This window comes from Mobula birostris, chromosome 3, assembly GCF_030028105.1.
Source record: "Mobula birostris isolate sMobBir1 chromosome 3, sMobBir1.hap1, whole genome shotgun sequence".
NCBI classification, from domain to species: Eukaryota; Metazoa; Chordata; class Chondrichthyes; order Myliobatiformes; family Myliobatidae; genus Mobula; species Mobula birostris.
The window spans coordinates 162,117,909-162,142,038 of NC_092372.1; the positions used below are offsets into that span (position 1 = coordinate 162,117,909).

Below are 24,130 nucleotides of genomic sequence, written 5' to 3' on the forward strand. Positions count from 1 at the left end.
TGTTTTAATTGGACGCCCCTCTATCCTGAAGCTGTGCCTTCTTGTCTTAGACTTCCCCACCATTGGAAACATCTACTCTGTCCCCCCACCATCCTTCTAAATTCCAGCAAGTACAGGCCCAGAGCTATCAAGCGTTCCTTGTATAACAACCCTTTTATTCCCAGAATCATATTTGCGAATCTCCTCTGGACACTCTCCAAAGCCAGTACATCTTTTGGATGAGGAGCTCAAAACTGTTGACAATACTCAAGGTGAGGCCTCACCAGTGCCTTATAAAGCCTCAGCATCACATCCTTGCCCTTGTATTCGAGACCTCTTGAAATGAATGCTAACATTGCATTTGCCTTCCTCACCACTGTCTCAACCTGCAAGTTAACCTTTAGGGTGTTTTGCACAAGGACTCCCAAGTCCCTTTGCCTCTCAGATTTTTGGATTTTCTCCCCATTTAGAAAATAGTCTCAACATTTATTTCTGCTACCGAAGTTCATGACCATGCATTTTCCAACGTTGTATTTCATTTGCCACTTTCTTGCCCATTCTCCTAATCAGTCTAAGTCCTTCTGCCACGTACCTGTTTTCTCAACACTACCTTCTCTAACCCCCCCCCCCACCCCCCAACCAATCTTCTGCAAATTTGGCAACAAAGCCATCTATTCCATCATCTAAATTACTGATATACAGCATAAAAAGAAGCGGTCCCAACACCGACCCCTGCGGAGCACCATTAGTTTCTGGCAGCCAACCAGAAAAGGTTCCTTTTATTCCCACTTACTGCCTCCTAGCAATCAGCCAGTGCTCTAACCATGTTTGTAACTTTCCTGTAATACCATGGGCTCTAAACTTGGTAAGCAGCCTCATGTGTGGTACCTTGTCAAAGGCCTTCTGAAAGTCCAAATATACAACATCCACTGCATTCCCTTTATCTATCCTACTTGTAATCTCCTCAAAGAATTCCAACAAGTTCGTTGGGCAAGATTTTCCCTTAAGGAAACCATGCTGACTTTATCCTATCTTGTCCTGTGTAATCAAGTACTCCATAACCTCATCCTTAACAGTTGACTCCAACATCTTCCCAACCACTGAGGTCAGACTAACTGGTCTATAATTTCCTTTCTGCTGCCTTCCTCCTTTCTTAAAGACTGGAGTGACATTTACAATTTTCTAGTCTTCTGGCACCATGCCAAAGTCCAATGATTTTTGAAAGATCATTTCTAATGCCTCCACAACCTCTACTGCAATCTCTTTCAGAACTCTAGGATGCAATTCATCTGGTCCGGGTGATTTATGTACCCTTAGATGTTTCAGCTTTTGAGCACCGTCTTCCTTGTAATATTAACTGCACTCATTTCTCTTTTTTCACACACTACAACATCTGGCACCAGGCTAGTGTCTTCCACAGATACAAAATACTCATTTAGTCCATTTGCCATCTCCTTGTCTGCTGTTATTATTTCTCCAGCCTCATTTTCTACTGGTCCTATATCCACTCTTACCTCTCATATTTTTATTTACATACCTGAAAAAGCTTTTACTATCCACTTTGATATTGTTCATTAGCTTGCTTTCATAATTTCATCTTTTCCCTTCTAATGATTCTTTTAGTTGCTCTCTGTAGGTTTTTAAAAGCTTCCCAATCCTCTACCTTCCCACTAATTTCTGCTTTGCTACATGTATTCTCTTTTGTTTTTATATTATCTTTGACTTCCTTTGTCAGCCATGGTTGTACTATTTTGCCATTTGAGTATTTCCTCGTTCTTGGAATACATATGTCCTGCACCTTCCTCATTTTTCCCAGAAACTCATGCCATTGCAGCTCTGCTGTCATCCTTGCCAGCAGTTCCTTCCAAATTACTTTGGCCAACTCCTCTCTCATACCAATGTAATTTCCTTTACTCCAATGAAATACTGCTACATCAGACTTCCTCCCTATCAAATTTTAAGTTGAACGCAATCATATTGTGATCACTGTCTCCTAAGAGTTCTTTTACCTTAAGCTCCCTATTCGCCTGCGGTTCATTACATAACACCCAATCCAGTATAGCTGATCCTCTGGTAGGCTCAATGACAAACTGCTCTAAAAAGCCATCTTGTAGGCATTCAACAAAGTCGCCTTCTTGAGATCCATTGCCAACCTGATTTTCCCAGTCGATCTGCATGTAAAAATCTCCCATGACTATCATAACATTGCGCTCTTAACACGCCTTTTCTGTTTCCTGTTGTAATCTGTGATCCACATCCCAGCCACTGTTGAGAGGCCTGTATATAGCTGCCGTCAGGGTCCTTTTACCCTTGCAGTTTCTTAACTCAACCCACATGGATTCACGTCTTCCAATCTTATATCATACTTTCACATTTTTCTACTGATTTGATGCCATTCTTTACCAGCAGAGCCACACCACCTCCTCTGCCTACCTCCCTATCTCTCCGATACAATGTGGAACCTTGGACATTCAGCTCCCAATTACAACCATCCTCCAGCAATGATTCAGTGATGGCCACAACATCATACCCAACAATCTGTAATAGTGCAACAAGATCATCCACCTTATTTCTTGTACTCCATGCATTCAGATATAACACTTTGAATACTTTATTTGCTACACTTTTTTATTTTTGCATCCCTAATACAATGATACTTGCCCTGCTGGCTGTAATGTTGTCCTTCTATATGCCTGCCCTTGCTGACAGTCTGACTGCATGCTATTTTTGCTCTTTTACCATTCGTCCTATCCTGAGTCCCTTCATTCCGGTTCCCATCTCCCTGCCAAATTAGTTTAAACCTTCCCCAACAGCTCTAACAAATCTGCCCACGAAAATATTGGTCCCCCTTGGGTTCAGGTGCAATCCATCCCTTTTGTACAAGTCATACTTCCCCCAGAAGAGATCCCAATGATCCAAGAACCTGAAGCCCTGCTACCACACCAGCTTCTCAGCCATGTATTAATATGCCAACTCATCCTGTTTCTACCCTTATTAGCATGTGGTACAGATAGCAGACCAGAAATTACTATCCTGGAGGTCCTGCTTCTCAACTTTCTACCTAACTCTCTAAATTCTGTCTTCAGGACCACATTGCTTTTCCATCCTATGTTATTGGTACCAATAGGTACCAAGGCATCTGGCTGCTCTCCCTTCGTCTCTAAAATGCTGTGGATGTGATCCGAGATGTCCCTGACCCTGGCACCTGAGAGGCACCGTACCATCCTGTTTACATCCATGGAAGCGCTTGTCTGTTCCTCTCACTATCGGGTCCCCTGTCACTACGGCTCCCCTCCTCTTCCTCTTTACCTTCTACATCACGAACCCATGCAGGCTGAATGAAGATACATTCAGTGAATATTTGCATTATAGAAATAAGTGCAGCAAAGCTCTAATAATCCTGTATCTCAGGAGTTTCCAACCTTCTTTGCACCGCGGACCGGTTTAATATTGACAATATTCTTGCGGACCGGGGGGCGGGGGGAGTGCAGGGGGGTGTTAATCACGGCCAGAATATAGGTGATAAGTCACTTATAAGCGGCTAATACACTCGATTTCGTTTCTAAAGGGGTTTATCTAACGAATTTAATATTAAATACACAGCGCATATTTTCCTCACATGAATATAGTGATAAGTTAATTATAACAGTGGTCCCAAACCTCCGGGGCATGGACCGATACATTGCCGCGAAGAATGCAGTGGTACAGCAGTGACCGGAACGCACCCAGCACGTCTTTAAGAAAAAAGCCAAAATAAACAAACTAATTGATCAGGTGCTGCCGGCAATCACCTCAGATCTGGGCCGACATTTACGTGCCAGGCGGCACCTAATTAATTAGCTTGTTTATTTTGGCTTTTTTTCTTAAAGATGTGCTGGGTGCGTTCTGGCTACCGCTGCATTCTTCGCAGTCCGGAGGTTGGGGGCAACTGAATTATAAGTTACTTATAAGTCAATAGCATCATAACATTTTATGTAACGTTTGGATTTTAAACACACAGAGCATATTATCCTCGTATGAACGTATAAAATCATTGCAACACACTAATATTGCTGAATCAGTGGGAGCCCTGGGCTTGTTTTCCTGCAACAAGACGGTCCCATCGAGGGGTGATGGGAGACAGCGATACCTGAAGGGGGTTCCTTATGTCCAATCTATTCCGCAATTTAGTTTTCGTTGCATTCATCGCAGAAAACTCCGCTTCGCAGCAATATGATGTTGGAAATGGAAGCAACGTTTTCAGTGCTTTCATTGCTATCTCAGGATATTCAGCCTTGACTTTGATCCAGAATGCCAGTAGTGATGTTATATCAAACGTACTTTTCAGCCCGCCGTCATTTGCAAGCTTGAGGAGTTGATCTTTTTCCCGCGCTGACATGGAAGATTCACCGGAAGCATTCACAAATGGGTCATGGGCCCATTCCTTTGCTCGTCTTGGGTCACTGATGACCCTGCATGCGTTAAAGTTCAACAGTGGGCGTGACAGGGAATGAGGAAAGGTGCAGCTAACTCATATTGTTTCATAACGCCAAGTCATATCGTTTCCTCGTGGCCTGTGGCCCGCCCGCACATTCTTTGCAGCCCAGTGGATGGGGACCACTGCTGTATCTGATTATTCAGTATTCCTGATGGTTTGGTTGTGAGTGACGTATGTTCAGAATGGGATCAGGATGAGGAGTATCAGGGATCAGTCTGAAATTTACAAGCTGAAACATTCAAGCTGAAGTTTACCAGGTTTCATTTGCCTGTTCCCTTTATACTCACTGGGTTCCCTGGAAATTCTATTATGCTACTAGGTATTGTTGTATAAAAGATAATTATCCAGTAGTTTTAGAAAATTTGCTATTCCAGATGGCACTGGGATTTTGGAGTTTTACTGTATTTACAATGGTGATTTAAGTGTATTTGATCAAGGCAATATTTGCAACTTGCATCAAACTGACCCTTTAAGTATACCAGTATCCCAGCTGTCATCTCAGTTCCTCAGATAAGAAACTATAGATGAAGGCGTTAAAATTGAACTGGTTAACATCAAATCCATCTAAAAGTCTATACATGTTTGATTATCAAGTACACATTCAGTTGGATTATCTACTTAGAATGGTGAAATTCTTGCAAACACCCAACAAAGCATTCCTGAATGAAAAGTACATCTTGGTGGTGTGCTTTGAAAAGTTATCATCCCAAAAGTAATAAATCATTGATATTACATTGCTTCTTCTTCCAAGAAAACTGATTCATCCTGCCATTTCTTGCACAAGGTAGATAGAATTATGTAGTGACTTCCAATTTGTCACTGTTGTTAAGAATTCCATTGAATGTATGAAGATTTACGATGTAAACATTTGAGCTTAATTGGTTATTTTTAAGGTACAAAGAACTGACTGAGCAACAGCTTCCTGGAGCGCTTCCTCCAGAGTGCACACCAAATATTGATGGACCAAATGCTAAATCAGTTCAACGTGAACAGAGCTTGCACTCTTTCCATACTCTCTTCTGCAGACGTTGCTTCAAATATGATTGTTTTCTGCATCGTAAGTACCTTGAATGCAGTTTTTATGTATCATATCAATAAATATTGTATATCTATAAAACGATTAGCTGTCTTAACAACATTAGATCAGTAAATTGATAGACTGGTTTATTATTATCACATGTACCAAGATACAGTGGAAAAGCTTGTCTTGTGTGTGAATTTATTACATCCGTGCTTTGAGGTTGTTCTAGGTAAAGTGACAGTGCAGAATAAAGTCACAGTACAGAGAAAATGCATTGCTGGTAGGCAATAAAGTGCAAGGCCACATAAGTTATATTCTAAGGTCAAGAGTATTTTATTGTACTATGGAAACACTCAGTAGTCTTTATAACAGTGGGATAAAGCTGTCCTTGAGCCTGGTGGTACATGCTCTCTGGCTTTTTGTATCTTCTGCTCAATAGCAAGAGAAGAGAGAATGTCTGGGATAGATTGAATCTTTGATTCTGCTGGCTGTTTTACTAGACAGTAAGAAATGTAGCTAGAGTCCACAGTGGGGAGGCTGGTTTCTGTGATGTGCTGAGCTGTGTCCACAACTCAGCAGTTTCTTTCAGACATTGGCAGAGTAGTTGCCAAACCATGCTGTGATGAGCCAGATAGAATGCTTTCTATAGTGTAGTAGTAGTAGTAGGTACGTCACATCTGGAGTTTCTCCGGTTAGCGGACGATTTTCCTCCACACCCCTATGACGTAGTGGGGAACTGCGTACGAGGCAAGTTACAGCAGTGGTTTGCCATTGCCTTCTGCGGGGTGAGTTTCCAAAGAGATCACCAGCTCGTAACCCAGCATGGATGGAAAGCATGCAGGGGAGCCGGCTGGATTTGAACTTGGGACCTTTCGTCCTGAAGTCCGGCACTGATGGCCACTACGCCACCAGCTGGGTCTTCTATAGTGTATTGGTTAAAAATTAATGTGATCAAAAGTGGTCACGCTAAGTTTCTTCAGCCTCCTGAGGAGAGGTGCTGGCGAGCTTGCTTGGCTCTTGTATCAGTGTGGTTGGACCTGGACAGGGTGTTGGTGGTCACACCTCTCGGCCTTAGTAACCTCAGAAATGAGTGTGGCACAGGTAAAAGAAACTATACTTTAGTTTTGATGGACAATTTTGCAGCATGTTTGAAGGATTTATTATTTTATTTACCAACTCCCAGATTTCACCAACGGGTATGTCCTATCCATAACACAATACAGTAAGCTAAGAAGGGGGATTGAAAAGAAAAGTAAAATGATCAAGGACTATAAGGAGAGAATGGGAATTAATATTCAAATTTCAATTCTAAATGTAAATTGTAAGGATAATGTTTATAATCCATGCCCAGAGGCAGAAGATATATTTGGAATACCTAAATGAGCACTTTTTACAATTGCCAAAATATTTCTTGTGGTGGTCATGAGAGGGTTAGAGGTAATAGTTGGGGTGAACCTTAATAGGAAGAGGTATGAGAAGAATCAAGTTTCATGGTTTATATGTCCTGTATCGCATTTTGTCAAGGGAGGTGCTGTTGGAGGTTGCTGAAATGGTTGTCCCATTCTTCAAATCCTTCTTGGGTGTATGGGAGTTGCATGCAGGATGAATTGCAAATATAATACCCATGTTCAAAAAACAGCACAGGGAATGGTATGTAGCCAGTCAGATTAAATTCCCTTGAAGGAAGCTTTTAGAAAGAATAATTGGGAAACATTAATAGGCACTCTTGGATATTTGGGTTGACAAAGGAGAACAGGGGACAGATGTGCTAATAGTAATAATACATGACAATACATCCCCAATTGTTCCTTCATCAAGAAAATTAAAATTTGTTGAGGGAAATGAAATAATTGTTAGCTGCTTGATTTTCAGAAGCTGATCAGAAGTCAGTCACACTGTGGATATGTAATTGGCTTTAAGGCAGAGACTAGTGGTAAATGATTATTTCAGATTGTTAGATGGTAGATGTTACCTGAGGTCTGTGCTGTTTTTTTTCACTACCACTACTTGGATGTGGTGCATTAGGTAAAATTTTCCAGGTTTGGGAATGACATAAAGCACTGAAGGTAATAATACTGGACTGCAGGATGACACTAATGGGCAGACTTGCAGATGAAATTTCACTCTCTATTTAAGTGAAACATTTTAGCAGAAAAAAAGCAGATCAAATGGCACAATTCTAAAAGGTGTGCAGGAACAGAGGTATGCAGTTATATATGAATAAATCCTTGAAAATGGCAGGGTGTTTTGGAAAAGCATCAAATAAATTATATATAGGATCCAGGAATGTGTAAATGGTGTGCAGAAAATTTATGCTGAATATACTGTACAGAAAATAATGGCTAGGCTATAACTGGAGTATTCTACTTAAACTGTGGTCACTTATCTTTTGGGAAGGATGTTAATGTCTCATGGAATTTAGAAGATTGTTATGATCATGTTAGTAATGAAAGATTTGGCTATAAAGTTGGACTGGAGATACCGGTGGTATTCTTCTTAGAGTCCTGAAGGTGGAGAAAAGATATGACAGGGATGTACAGATGATGACTAGTTTAGGATAAATAGAAGGCATATGTTTAAGGTGAGAGGGAGGTTTAAAGGGGATCTGAGGGGTATATATTTTGAACAAAATAGCTTGTATGTGACATTTGCATTTCTAAGAGGCCTTATGTTATACAAAACCATGTTATAGAAATGATTCTTTCAATGAGATAAAAAGGTTTGGGGGCTTGAGAGTCATTTCACAATAACAAAATTATTTTTCCTCCAGAATTTTCAAAATTAAATGTATTTTAATAATTGTAGGTTTATCCTGTTAAAGCTAAAAATACTAAAGATTGAACATTACACTGTTTAATAAAGTATCATTCATAAATGTTAATAAATGAATATTAATTTCCCATAATGATCTGCTGTGGTTATTGTGAAAGGGTAAATGTTTCATTCCCAAGATTTTATTCCTTTAGAAACTTTTTCTCCTGCTTCTCAATATTCAAAATAACTTCTTAGTGGTTCTCTAGTTTCTGATTGAAATTGAATTATAGTCAATTTGGCCAGTGTAATGCTAGTAAGTGAGCTATATCTATCAGCAAACACGTTATGGAAATTACCAATGGTCATCGGAAGTGCTGGAGATATAAGCGCGCTTAAGAGGCATCCACACAGACACTTGAATGAACAAGGCGTCGAGGCATATTGAATTAATACAGGCATGTAGGGTTATAGATAAGCAGGATGGTTAGCACAGACGTGGGTTGAAGAGCCTTTTTCTTCCCTATACATCTCTGACAATGAGAAGGAACATTTGTAAGTGCAGAGTGTATATGGGTGGCTTAGGATAGTGAGTTGAGTCCTTCAGTCCATCACAAAGTGGAAGGCCAGTCATCTGGTGTAGCCCAGGTAAGTGTAGATAGGTGTTGAGGTGCAGACAGCAAACCTAATCTTATTTTGTTTGACCCATCAAATGGCAGAAGCCTATTGAGGGAGCCTTGTTTTTTTTTTATGAGTGCTATGAGGGGAAAAGTCAGGTAATAGGGAGTACCCCGGTGGCTGTGCCCCTTAACAACAGGCACTCCTGTTTGAGTACTGTTGGGGGGGGGGGGACAGCTTACCCGGGGGAAGCAACAGTGGCCGTGCCTCCGGCACAGAGTCCGGCCCTGTAGCTCAGAAGGGTAGGGCAAGGAAGAGGAGGGCAGTTGTGATAGGGGACTCGATAGTAAGGGGGTCAGATAGGCGATTCTGTGGACGCAGTCCAGAGACCCGGATGGTAGTTTGCCTCCCTGCTGCCAGGGTCCGGGATATTTCTGATCGTGTCCAAGATATCCTGAAGTGGGAGGGTGAGGAGCCAGAGGTTGTGGTACATATAGGTACCAATGACATAGGTAGGAAATGGGATGAAGTCTTGAAAGGAGAATATAGGGAGCTAGGAAGGGAGTTGAGAAAAAGGACCGCAAAGGTAGTAATCTCGGGATTACTGCCTGTGCCACGCGACAGTGAGAGTAGGAATGCGATGAGGTGGAGGATAAATGCGTGGATGAGGGATTGGAGCAGGGGGCAGGGATTCAAGTTTTTGGATCATTGGGACCTCTTTTGGCGCAGGCGTGACCTGTACAAAAAGGACGGGTTACACTTGAATCCTAGGGGGACCAATATCCTGGCAGGGAGATTAGCGGGGGCTACTGAGGTGACTTTAAACTAGAATGGTTGGGGGGTGGGAATCAAATTAAAGAGGCTAGGCGTGAGGAGGTTAGTTCACAACAGGAGGATGGGAACCAGTGCAGAGAGACAGAGGGGTGTAAAGTGAGGGTAGAAGCAAAAAGTACTAAGGAGAAAAGTAAAAGTGGCAGGCCGACAAATCCAGGGCAAGCATTAAAAAGGGCCACTTTTCAGCATAATTGTATAAGGGCTAAGAGAGTTGTAAAAGAGCGCCTGAAGGCTTTGTGTGTCAATGCAAGGAGCATTCGTAATAAGGTGGATGAATTGAAAGTGCAGATTGTTATTAATGATTATGATATAGTTGGGATCACAGAGACATGGCTCCAGGGTGACCAGGGATGGGAGCTCAACGTTCAGGGATATTCAATATTCAGGAGGGATAGACATGAAGGAAGGGGAGGTGGAGTGGCGTTGCTGGTTAAAGAAGAGATTAACACAATAGAAAGGAAGGACATAAGCCGGGAAGATGTGAAATCGATATGGGTAGAGCTGCGTAACACTAAGGGGCAGAAGACGCTGGTGGGAGTTGTGTACAGGCCACCTAACAGTAGTAGTGAGGTCGGAGATGGTATTAAACAGGAAATTAGAAATGTGTGCAATAAAGGAACAGCAGTTATAATGGGTGACTTCAATCTACATGTAGATTGGGTGAACCAAATTGGTAAAGTTGCTGAGGAAGAGGATTTCTTGGAATGTATGCGGGATGGTTTTTTGAACCAACATGTCGAGGAACCAACTAGAGAGCAGGCTATTCTGGACTGGGGTTTGAGCAATGAGGAAGGGTTAATTAGCAATCTTGTCGTGAGAGGCCCCTTGGGTAAGAGTGACCATAATATGGTGGAATTCTTCATTAAGATGGAGAGTGACATAGTTAATTCAGAAACAAAGGTTCTGAACTTAGAGGGGTAACTTTGAAGGTATGAGAGGTGAATTAGCTAAGATAGACTGGCAAATGACACTTAAAGGATTGACGGTGGATATGCAATGGCAAGCATTTAAAGGTTGCATGGATGAACTACAACAATTGTTCATCTCAGTTTGGCAAAAGAATAAATCAAGGAAGGTAGTGCACCTGTGGCTGACAAGAGAAATTAGGGATAGTATCAATTCCAAAGAAGAAGCATACATATTAGCCAGAGAAAGTGGCTCACCTGAGGACTGGGAGAAATTCAGAGTTCAGCAGAGGAGGACAAAGGGCTTAATTAGGAAGGGGAAAAAAGATTATGAGAGAAAACTGGCAGGGAACATAAAAATGGACTGTAAAAGCTTTTATAGATATGTAAAAAGGAAAAGACTGGTAAAGACAAATGTAGGTCCCCTGCAGACAGTAACAGGTGAATTGATTATGGGGAGCAAGGACATGGCAGACCAATTGAATAATTACTTTGGTTCTGTCTTCACTAAGGAGGACATAAATAATCTTCCAGAAATAGTAGGGGACAGAGGGTCCAGTGAGATGGAGGAACTGAGCGAAATACATGTTAGTAGGGAAGTGGTGTTAGGTAAATTGAAGGGATTGAAGGCAGATAAATCCCTAGGGCCAGATGGTCTGCATCCTAGAGTGCGTAAGGAAGTAGCCCAAGAAATAGTGGATGCATTAGTGATAATTTTTCAAAACTCGTTAGATTCTGGACTAGTTCCTGAGGATTGGAGGGTGGCTAATATAACTCCACTTTTTAAAAAAGGAGGGAGAGAGAAACCGGGGAATTATAGACCAGTTAGCCTAACGTCGGTGGTGGGGAAACTGCTGGAGTCAGTTATCAAGGATGTGATAACAGCACATTTGGAAAGCGGTGAAATGATCGGACAAAGTCAGCATGGATTTGTGAAAGGAAAATCATGTCTGACGAATCTCATAGAATTTTTTGAGGATGTAACTAGTAGAGTGGATAGGGGAGAACCAGTGGATGTGGTATATTTGGATTTTCAAAAGGCTTTTGACAAGGTCCCACACAGGAGATTAGTGTGCAAACTTAAAGCACACGGTATTGGGGGTAAGGTATTGGTGTGGGTGGAGAATTGGTTAGCAGACAGGAAGCAAAGAGTGGGAATAAACGGGACCTTTTCAGAATGGCAGGCGGTGACCAGTGTGGTACCGCAAGGCTCAGTGCTGGGACCCCAGTTGTTTACAATATATATTAATGACTTGGATGAGGGAATTAAATGCAGCATCTCCAAGTTTGCGGATGACACGAAGCTGGGTGGCAGTGTTAGCTGTGAGGAGGATGCTAAGAGGATGCAGGGTGACTTGGATAGGTTGGGTGAGTGGGCAAATTCATGGCAGATGCAATTTAATGTGGATAAATGTGAAGTTATCCACTTTGGTGGCAAAAATAGGAAAACAGATTATTATCTGAATGGTGGCCGATTAGGAAAAGGGGAGGTGCAACGAGACCTGGGTGTCATTATACACCAGTCATTGAAAGTGGGCATGCAGGTACAGCAGGCGGTGAAAAAGGCGAATGGTATGCTGGCATTTATAGCGAGAGGATTCGAGTACAGGAGCAGGGAGGTACTACTGCAGTTGTACAAGGCCTTGGTGAGACCACACCTGGAGTATTGTGTGCAGTTTTGGTCCCCTAATCTGAGGAAAGACATCCTTGCCATCGAGGGAGTACAAAGAAGGTTCACCAGATTGATTCCTGGGATGGCAGGACTTTCATATGAAGAAAGACTGGATGAACTGGGCTTGTACTCATTGGAATTTAGAAGATTGAGGGGGGGATCTGATTGAAATGTATAAGATCCTAAAGGGATTGGACAGGCTAGATGCAGGAAGATTGTTCCTGATGTTGGGGAAGTCCAGAACGAGGGGCCACAGTTTGAGGATAGAGGGGAAGCCTTTTAGGACCGAGATTAGGAAAAACTTCTTCACACAGAGAGTGGTGAATCTGTGGAATTCTCTGCCACAGGAAACAGTTGAGGCTAGTTCATTGGCTATATTTAAGAGGGAGTTAGATATGGCCGTTGTGGCTACGGGGGTCAGGGGGTATGGAGGGAAGGCTGGGGCGGTGTTCTGAGTTGGATGATCAGCCATGATCATAATAAATGGCGGTGCAGGCTCGAAGGGCTGAATGGCCTACTCCTGCACCTATTTTCTATGTTTCTATGTTTCTATAACAATTGGGTATTCTTTAAAAAAAAAATTTTATGTTCAAATTTTATTTCTGAAGATTTGAAATTAACCTGTTATATTAAATGTTCAAGAAATTGACAGCGATTATGTTTCTAATCCAGCTTTTCACGCCACTCCTAATACATATAAACGAAAAACTCCTGAGACCCGAGCAGAGACAGAGCAATGTGGACCAGATTGTTGTTTGTTTCTGGTGAGAAGTTTTCCATCCATTTTTCTATCTTGTATTAAAGTGGAGAGCGAATCTGTAGTAAATTGTGCATTGTAGCACCTGTGATGGTACTTCACTTCTGAACCTGAAGAGTATGCTTTGAGAACCATTTGATCCTCTTGGGGACTATGCTAATTTCAGTACAGTACTGAGATGTTAATGGTTTGATATTTTAAACTGGCCCTGTTTGTTCTCTTGGAAGAGCATAAACGTCCTACGGCATTTTGAAGAGGAGGGTGGTATCCCTAATGTTCTGGTCAATATTTGTACTACAGTCATTACCCAGTGTTACACTGTAACATTGCTTTGGGTGTTTGGTGTTATTAAATTGGCTATCACTTTTTCTGCGTTACGGAAATGAGTGCTCTTCAAGAGTTTCTTCATGCTGTGAATTATCTTGGGATCTCCTGAAAGTGATGTGAAAGATTCCATTTACCCTTATAAAAAGGATGACAGACATTATCCTTTTTATAACGGTACTTTAATGTCACGACTTGTTATGTTAAAAGTTCACCAGCATGTTCTACCCATAGTCTGAACAAAGAACTTGTAGTGTGAGGGGCTATCACCAAAAACACATGCCATGGTATGGAGACTAAATAGGGCTGTTATCTCGTTTTTTCTTGGTCTGCTACGCAATGTAAGTTATTTTGGATTTGAAACATAAACACAATCCTTATACGTTGCACTAATGGGAAAGTTTACTTTGCATCAAATATTTCGCCAATACTTCTGATAAGTCAATTTTGAGCAAATTGAAGGGGAGTAACCTGATCCGATTTGCGGCAGTGAAGTCGGCTTATTAATCCAGTTATGGTCAGGCTACTTAAAAGAATTCTACTGTCATTTAGTGTCACAACATCCTAGTCCACCAGGCTGCAACTTGACGCAAGCTGACCCCAAGACAGTAGTTTCTGATGAATCTTATGGTCCTGATCTACCCCTGCCCTATGATCCATGCATGCCCATTGCAAATTCTGCAGATGACAAATTATTGTCTCCTACATCCTGTGGCAATTGGGTAATATTTGTATGCTAAAAACATTTTATAAATGTGATATTTTTATTCAAAGTGTACCGTAAATGTATTTTCAGCGACTAACACATAATCATAATCACAATTGTGTTGTTTAGGATGGAGCAAAAGATTTTGCAGTGGCCTTAACAGCTGAGCGAATAAAAACACCACCCAAACGTCCAGGTGGTCGTCGTAGAGGACGCCATCCGAATGGTACAAGCCGGCCCAGCACACCAACAATAAACCCATCTGAGGCTAAGGATACAGATAGTGACAGAGAGGCTGGAACAGACACTGGTGGCGAGATAAATGATAAAGATGAAGAAGACAAAAAGGATGATACTACAAGCTCCTCTGGTAAGGGAAACTATATTTGCCTTGATCAATTAAATGATATTGAGACAAAGTCTTGTAAAGATTTGAACACATTGTTAGAATGAAAGCCAGTGTAGATTAATGAGCATTGGGATAATGAATAAGTGGAATGATGGCAAAATGTGGAAAACATGAGTTGTCAAACTTTTAAGGATTTCAGTAGAAAATGATGTGATTTTCCTGAATGCAGACATCTTCAAAGATGCTCTTTGCAACAGCTCATCAAATTTTCACTTGCATTCATTTTGAAAGTGATTTCCTAATTATTACAGTAATCTACTGTGTGTTCCATAACAGTTGTGCTGTCCTGAGTTTAGTTAGCATTCAGAAGGGTGCGGCATATTTCTATCACCTTGTTTTGCTCTAGCGTGTGAGTTAATCTGTTAACGTATTGAGAGGCTGGTGTAAATTGAGGTTTTGATATTTTTGGCAATCAGGTGTTGAAGTTAATGCCCAATTCTCCCTTCTAATTAAATGGGGATAGTTTATTCCATATACATTCAGTAGCCACTTTCTCAGGTATCTCCTGTACAGTGGCCACTGAGTGTATGTTTGTGATCTTTTGCTGCTGTAGCCCATCCGTTTCAAGGTTCGATGTGTAGTGCATTCACAAATGCTCTTCTACACACCACTGTTGTGATGCGTGGTTATTTGAGTTACTGTCAACTTATCAGCTTGAGCCAGTCTAGCTATTCTCTGACTTCTCTCATTGACAAGGCGTTTTTGTGCACAGAGCTTCTGTTCACTTTTATTTGTTTTTCTTGTCATTCTCTGTAAACTCTAGAGACTTGTGCGTGAAAATCCCAGAAAATCATCAGTTTCTAAGGTATCAGACCACCTCGTCTGGCACTAACAATCATTCCACAGTGAAAGTCATTTAGACCACATTTCTTCCCCATTCTGGTGTTTGGTCTGAAAAATAACTGAACCTTTTTGACCATATCTGCATTTTTTTAATGCATTGAGTCCCTGCTGTATGATTGGCTTATTAGATATTTGCATTAATGAGGTGTATAGGTGTAATAAATAAAGTGTCAACTGAGGGTATATTGATCCTGGTGTGCATTGCTGGGCATTGTCTTTGTATTTCTGATATCTGCTAGTTTTAACAAAAGTGGCAATATTTCCTATGTATAATGGGATTGTGGCGCTCCATGTCTAAATTATCCTTTTGGGTTGATTTATTTTAGACTGAGATCTTTTTTCTAAAGTGGTTTGTGATCAGAATATTTATTTAGATGCTACAAAAATGAATTGCAGACAAGGTGCTCTTTCAGATGATGTGTAAAGTACAATGATGTCTTCATTTGTGTTTAATTTAAAGTCATGACTTGAGAATTGATGCCAGAATTCTTCATATTTAAATCATGGTCATAACATTAAATGGCCCACCATTATTTCATGTTCATGTTTGGATCATGTAACTATGGTTGTATGATGAAAGCATTGTTAAAATTAATTATGGACTGCGCAAATTTTGTGCAGGACGACTTCATTGAGTGTATAAGAGATTAGTTTTTTAACTCGGCGTATTGAGGAAGCAGCATAGAGTCAAACAGACCTGTGCTAATCCAGGTGCCCATCTAAGCTCGACCCATTTGGTGTTTGACCCAAATCTCTCTAAACCTTTCCCATCCATGGACTTAGCCAAATGTGTTTTGAATGGTGTTATTATATATGTCTCAATTATTTTTCCCTTAGTAGCTAGCTTCATCCAGAATAAGGTAGATGAGCTGTTAACAGTTAGAAATTGGTAGTAATGATATGTGGGATCACCAAGTCATGGCTGAAATAAGATCACAATTGGGAGCTTAACGTCCTAGGATACACATTATATTGAAAGAACAGGCAGTAAGCAAAAGGTGGTGAGTGACTCTGTTAGTTTAAAAAAAAATCAAATCCTTAGGAAAAGATGACATTGGATCAGAAAATGTAGAATCCTTGTGGATATAGTTAACTGCAAGGGAAAAAAAGACCCTGATGGGAGTTATATACAGGCCTCCAAACTGTAACCAGGATGTGGGGTACAAATTACAATGGGAGATGGGAAAGACTTTTATTATTCAGGTAGATTAAGAAAATGCCAAGAAAAGGAGTTTGTACAAGATGGCTCTTCAGAGTAGATGGTGGTTGAGCTCACTAAGAGAAAGACAATTAGGCTGTTGTGTAATGAACCAGATTTGATTTGGAAGCTTGAGGTAAAGGGAACCTGAGAAGACAATGATCGTAGTATGATGGAATTCACCCTACAGTCTGAGAGGGAGAAGGTAAAATCAGACCTATTACAGTGAAGTTAAAGCACTGGTACAAGCATGGGAGAGGAGCAGGCCAAAGCTGAATGGAAGTGAGCACTAGCAGGGATGATGGTGAGAATTTCTGGAAGAAAATTATAAGGCACAAGATTAATACATGCAAAGAAGAAATAGTATTCTAAAGGGAGCATGGTTTCCTTATGGGGAAATCTTGCCTGACGTAGCTGAAATTTGAGGAAATAACAGGCAGGAGAGGAGAGCCAGTGAATGTCGTTTTCAGAAAGCCTTTGACAAGGTGTCGCACATGAGGCTGCTTAACAAGCCAAGATCTCATGGTGTTGCAAAAAAGATACTAGCATGGATAGAAAGGAATAAAGGGGGCCACTTCTGACTGGCTACCAGGGACTAGTGGTATTCTGCAGGGGTTAGTGTTAGGACTGCTTTTCACATTATACTCCAAAGATTTGGGAGACGGAATTGATGGCTTTGTGGACGATACAAAGATAGGTGGAGGGGCAGGTAGTGCGAGGGAAGCAGGGAGTCTGCAGGAGAGCTTGCACGTTAATGGGATTGGCAAAGAAGTGGCAGGTGGAATACAGTGTAGGGAACTGTATGAACATGCTCTTTGGTCAAAGGAATAAAGCATAGACCATTTTCTAAATTAGATTAGATTAGATTAGATTCAACTTTATCGTCATTGTGCCAAGTACAGAAACAAAGCCAATGAAATGCAGTTAGCAGCTGACCAGAAATGCAAAGAATAGTGTTATTTACAGAATAACTGCGAATAAAAAAGTAAGTGCTACAGCACACAAATATAAAAGTACTGAGACAGTACAATATGGGTTCAATACTGCTTAACGCTGTGATGTGAGGTTCAGCAGGGTTACAGCCTCAGGGAAGAAGCTCTTCCTGTGCCTGCTGGTGTGGGAGCAGAGGCTCCTGTAGTGCCTACCAGATGGGAGGAGAGTAAAAAGTCCATGGTTAGGGTGAGATGCATCCTTGATAATGCTTTTCGCCCTGCCCAGGCAAGCGTTTATGGTAGATGTTCTCAATGGTGGGCAATTAGAACCATAACCATAGAAACTACAGCACAGAAACAGGCCTTTTGGCCCTTCTTGTCTGTGCCGAACCATTTTCTGCCTAGTCCCACTGACCTGCACACGGACCATATCCCTCCATACACCTCCCATCCATGTACCTGTCCAACTTATTCTTAAATGTTAAAAAAGAACCTGCATTTACCACCTCGTCTGGCAGCTCATTCCATACTCCCACCACTCTCTGTGTGAAGAAGCCCCCCCTAATGTTCCCTTTAAACTTTTCCCCCCTCACCCTTAACCCATGTCCTCTGGTTTTTTTCTCCTCTTGCCTCAGTGGAAAAAGCCTGCTTGCATTCACTCTATCTATACCCATCATAATTTTATATACCTCTATCAAATCTCCCCTCATTCTTCTACGCTCCAGGGAATAAAGTCCTAACCTATTCAACCTTTCTCTGTAACTGAGTTTCTCAAGTCCCAGCAACATCCTTGTAAACCTTCTCTGCACTCTTTCAACCTTATTTATATCCTTCCTGTAATTTGGTGACCAAAACTGAACAGAATACTCCAGATTCGGCCTCACCAATGCCTTATACAACCTCATCATAACATTCCAGCTCTTATACTCAATACTTCGATTAATAAAGACCAATGTACCAAAAGCTCTCTTTATGACCCGATCTACCTGTGACCCCACTTTTAGGGAATTTTGTATCTGTATTCCCAGATCCCTCTGTTCCACTGCACTCCTCAGTGCCTTACCATTAACCCTGTATGTTCTACCTTGGTTTGTCCTTCCAACGTGCAATACCTCACACTTGTCTGTATTAAACTCCATCTGCCATTTTTCAGCCCATTTTTCCAGCTGGTCCAAGTCCCTCTGCAGGCTCTGAAAACCTTCCTCACTGTCTACTACACCTCCAATCTTTGTATCATCAGCAAACTTGCTGATCCAATTTACCACATTATCATCCAGATCATTGATATAGATGACAAATAACAATGGACCTAGCACTGATCCCTCTGGCACTGTGGCACAATTGGGTGCTGATAATCTGCTGGGCAGTTTTCACCACACGCTGGAGTGCTTTGCGGTCTGATATGGGACAATTGCCATACCACACTGAGATGCAGTTGGTGAGTATGCTCTCAGTGGTACAGTGGTAAAAGTCCGTCAGTATCCTGCGACAGAGGTGAGCTTTCTTGATGCTCCGCAGGAGCAATTTCAGAAATCAGAGGTGTTAAGGGACTTGGGAGCCTTCCTGCAGGATTCCCTGAAGGTTAATTTGCAGGTTGAGTCAGTGGTAGGGAAGGAAAATGTAATTTTAGTATTCATTTTGGGAGGACCAGAATATAAAAGCAAAGATAGAATGCTGAGGCTTCGTAAGGCATTGCTCAGACTGCACTTGGAATATTGTGAGCAGTTTTGGGCCCCTTTTCTAAGAAAGGATATGCTGGCAGGGTAGAGGGTCCAGAGGAGGTTCATCAGAATGATCTCAGGAATAAAATGGGTAATGTATGAGGAGCAATTGATGCCTTGTACTTGCATTTAGAAGAATGAGGGGGTAATCTCATTGAAACCCGTTGGATGTGAAGAGGATGTTTCCTATAGTAGGAGAGGGTCCCCTATAGAAAAACAGAATAAATATTGCTGGCATTAAGAAAACGGAAGAAAATTATACCAATATTTTGTATTTCCTTCACAGAGACAATTGTTGAAATTAGTGGAAAACTCTAAATCAAGTGAGTGAGGAGTTTAAAGGAATTGCTAATGGTAAAATTAACAGGACTGAGAGCTGTTGCCCAGGAATCGACTTGACTCGAACAGTTTCACATATTGAAAGGTAGCATGTGTAACCCCACTATTTAGCAAAGGAGGAATGGAAGAAACGGGATCACTAGATCGGGTACCCTGTTGCTCTGGTAGGGAAAATACTGAAATTAATTACCAGTTGTTTATTGTTGTTTTGTGTGTCCGGTGTCTTCCTCTTCACACTTCTAATTAATTGGCTTGATTTGTGATGAAGTGTGGCTCGTGAGGGGCAGACGCGGATCTGTCCTTTCGGGAGCCTGGACTGGATCAGTCTTTGTCTGGCATCTCGTCTACAGGCATTCCAACGTGAATGGCCCTGAGGTAGCATTGCCTGCTGGAGTCCTTGAAGCACGCAAGCCTCCACACAGCATCACAGTATTGGTCCAGGTCGTGGAGGATTACTAATTGGTAACAAGATTTTTAGAAAATGAAAGGATTTGGGCAGAATCAGCATGGGTCTGAATCAGAAAGGCAAGTCACATTTAGCAAGTCTGGAAAAATTCTGAGATTTTATCTTGGAAGATAGAACAATCAACCATTTGATGGAATATTTGGACTTCTGTAAGGCAAGATACTACATAATTTCTAAATGTTTGAATTGCAACATTTTACTTTGATACTCAGTTAGTTTATTGTTACATGTACATACAGTGAAAAACTTTTGTATGCATCTAAACAGATTATTCTATTTACATTGAGGTAGTAAAAAGGAAACTGCAGGATGAAGTGTTATCGGGAAAGTGCAGTGCAGGTAAAGAAAGTGCAAAGGTAACAACAAGGTAGACTGGAAGATCAAGAGTTCCCTTTTTTTCCAGTGCATGAAAGGTCTGTTCAGGAGTCTGATTACAGCTGGATAGAAGCTGTCCTTAACCCTGGCGGTACATACTCTCAGGCTTTTGTATCCTATGCCTGACAGGGTAGGGAGAAAAAAGAATGACGAGGATGAAAGGGGTCACTTGATTATTTTGTCTGCTTTCCTGAGGTAATGGGAAGTGTAGGTGGAGTCAGTGGAAGGGAGGTTAGTTTACATGGTGGACTGGATTGGTTTAACAAGCTGAGCCCAGGTGAAGTCTTAATCCAAAATGCCGGTTGTCCATTTCCTTCCCTAAATGCTACCCGATTTGCTGAGTTCCGCCAGCTTTTTGTGATGCTCCAGATTCAGCACCTGTAGTCTCACGTTTTCTCTCTTCTCTCTGCAATTTCTTGCAATCTTGGGCAGAGAAATTGCCATACCAAGCTGTGATGCATGTGATAGTATGCTTTCTATAGTACATCTGTAAGAATTGGCAAGAGTCAATAAGGGAACATGCCAAATTTTCTTAACCTTTTGAGGAAATGGAGGTATTGGTGTGCTTCCTAAACTGTAGTGTACACATGATGTTTCTAGTAGAAATATTTAAAATAGGGCCTTGAAGTTCTCAACCATCTCTAAATCAGTACCATTGATACAAATAAAGATCTATGACCAGCCCCTGCATTTGTGCTAATATTGAAGGAAAGTTTGTTGGCTTGACGTCATGATGCCTAGGCTCTCTTTTCCCTTCTATGCTCATTGTTTGAGATCCAACTGACTTTGGTATCATCTGTGGATTTGCAAATGAAATTAGAGTTGAATCTGGCTCCACAGTCATGATTGTACAGGGTGCAGAGTAAGGGGCTGTGGATGTAGCCTTGTGGGTCACTTGTATTGCGATTAATCTCAGCAGAGGAGTTGTTGCATATCCTTACTAATTGTAGTCTATTGGTCGGGAAGTCAAGGATCCAGTTGCTAAGGGCAGTGCAGAGTACTAGGTCTAGGAATTTGGAGATGAGTTTGGAATATAGATTAAGAAACAATCATTTATGGTGGTGTGCGGGCTGGAGGTTTGGTGGCATGGGGTGGAGGGAGGAAATTGCATTGAATCCTAAGGTGTGACTGAACAGAGCTATCTACCAGAATGACAGATGAGCTATAACAGAGTGCTGTTTACACAGACCATTGACATAAGTACCTATTGAAAAGAGTCAACCTATTCACTATTGACACAATTGCCATCGGAAATAGATTCCTATTAGTTGTAACAGAATATTATCACTAGAAGTATGTCGGGTATTAAGAAGGACCAATGGTGTATTATCTAGTAGCAAAACCTGGATGAGGATGCATCTTCTGAGGTTTTATCACGTCGTTCCTCGTCCCCTTCATGATGCATGAGAAAACTTGGTTGACCATGCAAGCCCAACATGTGGTTAACATTGCTGACAACTTCTGTTCATATACACATCACCATATCCAACCCTGAGATTTGTTTTCTTGTGGCCATTCACAGTAAGTACAAGAAACACAATAGAATCAATGAAAAACTGTACCCAATAGGACAAATAACCAATGCCCAAAGGACAACAAACTGCAAATACTAAAAGAAAGAAAAATAATAATATAACTAAGCAAGAAATATTGAGATCATGAGATGAAGAGTCTTGGAAAGCGAGTCCAAAGGTTGTGGGAATAGTTCAGTGATGGGGTATGCATGATACAACTCTGACGTCTGTCTTCTCCAGGTAGCCATAAAATACAGAAAACCATAGAGGTAGTTGAAAGAAGGACAGCAATCCCTCCCGCACAAAAAGAAAAATAAGCAAAAACTAGCAAACCTCAAATCCCCAACCCCTCCCTGTCACAAAAACAGATCATATGACCCCAGCCTGCCAATCGGCAGCAAGAAAGAATAGGTGAGGACGCAATAAAAAACACAGAACTGGAAGAGGCCAAAAATCTCAGTTGGAAGAAAATACAATAGTCACAAACCAATGGCCTGAAAAGCTTGAGTAATCATAACTGCTATACTTTGCTTTTATTCTCCTAATAAACTATAAAATTCAGAAGTATCCTAACTATACTGTATATCTCCATTCAAATTGAATGACTCGATTAATTGCGCCCTAGTTTAGTGTTATGTTAAAGAATTGAATTATATAAGTAGATGTAATGGATATTGAATATATTTAGTTTCTTTTTGCATTCTGACTTTGTTTTCCATTTGAGACGGTTTTGCTAATTATAGGTCATTTCTTTCAGAGGCGAACTCCAGATGTCAAACACCTATTAAGATGAAGCTCACTTCTGATCTTTCTGATGTAGAGTGGAGTGGAGCTGAAGCCTCTTTATTCAGAGTTCTGCATGGCACTTACTACAATAACTTCTGTGCTATAGCCAAGTTGCTGGGAACCAAAACATGTGGACAGGTGAAATACAGTATATTGGGACACTAATCAATGTTGGGTACATTTGGTGAAAGAAATAAGTGATTCTGTTCATTTTTTAAGTAATCAAAGCAAATTGCATATATTTATGAAATGCCGATATTTTGAGTAGTTAATCCATTCAAAAATGTTTCTGAGAATGAAAGGCTTATCACGTTGGCCTGCACTTGCTGAAATTTAGAAGAATGAGATGGGATCGCATTGAAACCTACTGAATGTTGAAAGTTCTAGATAGAGTGGATATGGAGAGGATGTTTCCTATAGTGAGGGAACCTCAGATAAGAGGGCACAACCTCAGAAAAGAAAGATCTTTATTTAGAATGGTGGAATTTCTTTAGCCAGAGGGTGCTGAATCTGGAATTCGTTGCTTGAGAAGGCTGGATCATTAAGATTATTTAAGGCGGAAGTTGATAGGTTCTTGATTAGTCAGGGCATGAAAGGTTACAGGGAGAAGGCAAGAGAATAGTGTTGGGAAGGAAATGGATCAACCATGATCAAATGGCCTAATTCTGCTCCTATGTCTTATGGTCTTATGGAAAATAAATACAATCCTTGTACAATAAGGATATTCAGTGGGCTGATATTCAGCACCAAATGGTTTTGAAAAGTGAACAGATTCTTAATAGAAGCATATTTTAAAAAGTAGCTATATTAAAAATAGTTCTGATTGATTTCTGATGGTTTCAATTTTGACCACATCTGAAACAAAGTTATATTTTTTCATCATACAGACACTTGAATTAAATTGACTTTATGACTTGAGTAAAAAAATCTTTGTTATGTCTCTGTCTGAATGTGCAATTTATAGTAATTTATAATAAGTAGGATGTACAACAGGATAGTCAATGTAACATAGAAATACAATTGTATCAGCATGAGTTGAGCAGTCTGATGGCCTGGTGGAAGGAGCTGGCCTGGAGCCTGTTGGTCCTGGCTTTTATGCTGTGGTACCTTTTCCCAGATGGTAGCAGCTGGAGCAGTTAAGTTTGTGGTTGGGGTGACTTGGGTCCCCAATGATCCTTCAGGCCCTTTTTACACACCTGTCTTTGTAAATGTCCTGAATAATGGGAAGTTCACATCTACAGATGTGCTGAACAGTCCACACCACTCTCTCAAAGTCCTGTGATTGAGGGAAATACAGTTCCCATACCAGGCAGTGATGCAGCCAGGCAGGATGCTCTCAATTGTGCCCCTGTAGAAAGTTCTTAGGATTTGGGGGCCCACACCAAACTTCTTCAACCATCTGAGGTGAAAGAGGCACTGTTGTGCCTCTCTCACCACACAGCCAGTATGTATAGAGCATGTGAGATCCTTGGTGATTATGCCGAGGAACTTAAAGCTGTTCAC

General features: G+C 41.2%; 1 protein-coding gene across 3 annotated transcripts in view; it reads left to right on the forward strand.

The window, feature by feature from the left end:
- The window catches only part of ezh2 (enhancer of zeste 2 polycomb repressive complex 2 subunit), a 149,508-nt gene that overhangs the window by 94,772 nt on the left and 30,606 nt on the right, over positions 1-24,130 (forward strand). For all 3 annotated transcript variants that reach the window (XM_072253595.1, XM_072253593.1, XM_072253594.1), the window contains exons 8-11: positions 5,350-5,513; positions 12,930-13,021; positions 14,174-14,414; positions 22,599-22,765. In XM_072253595.1, coding sequence (XP_072109696.1) covers positions 5,350-5,513; positions 12,930-13,021; positions 14,174-14,414; positions 22,599-22,765 — 664 coding nt within the window. The remainder of the gene's footprint in view (positions 1-5,349; positions 5,514-12,929; positions 13,022-14,173; positions 14,415-22,598; positions 22,766-24,130) is intronic.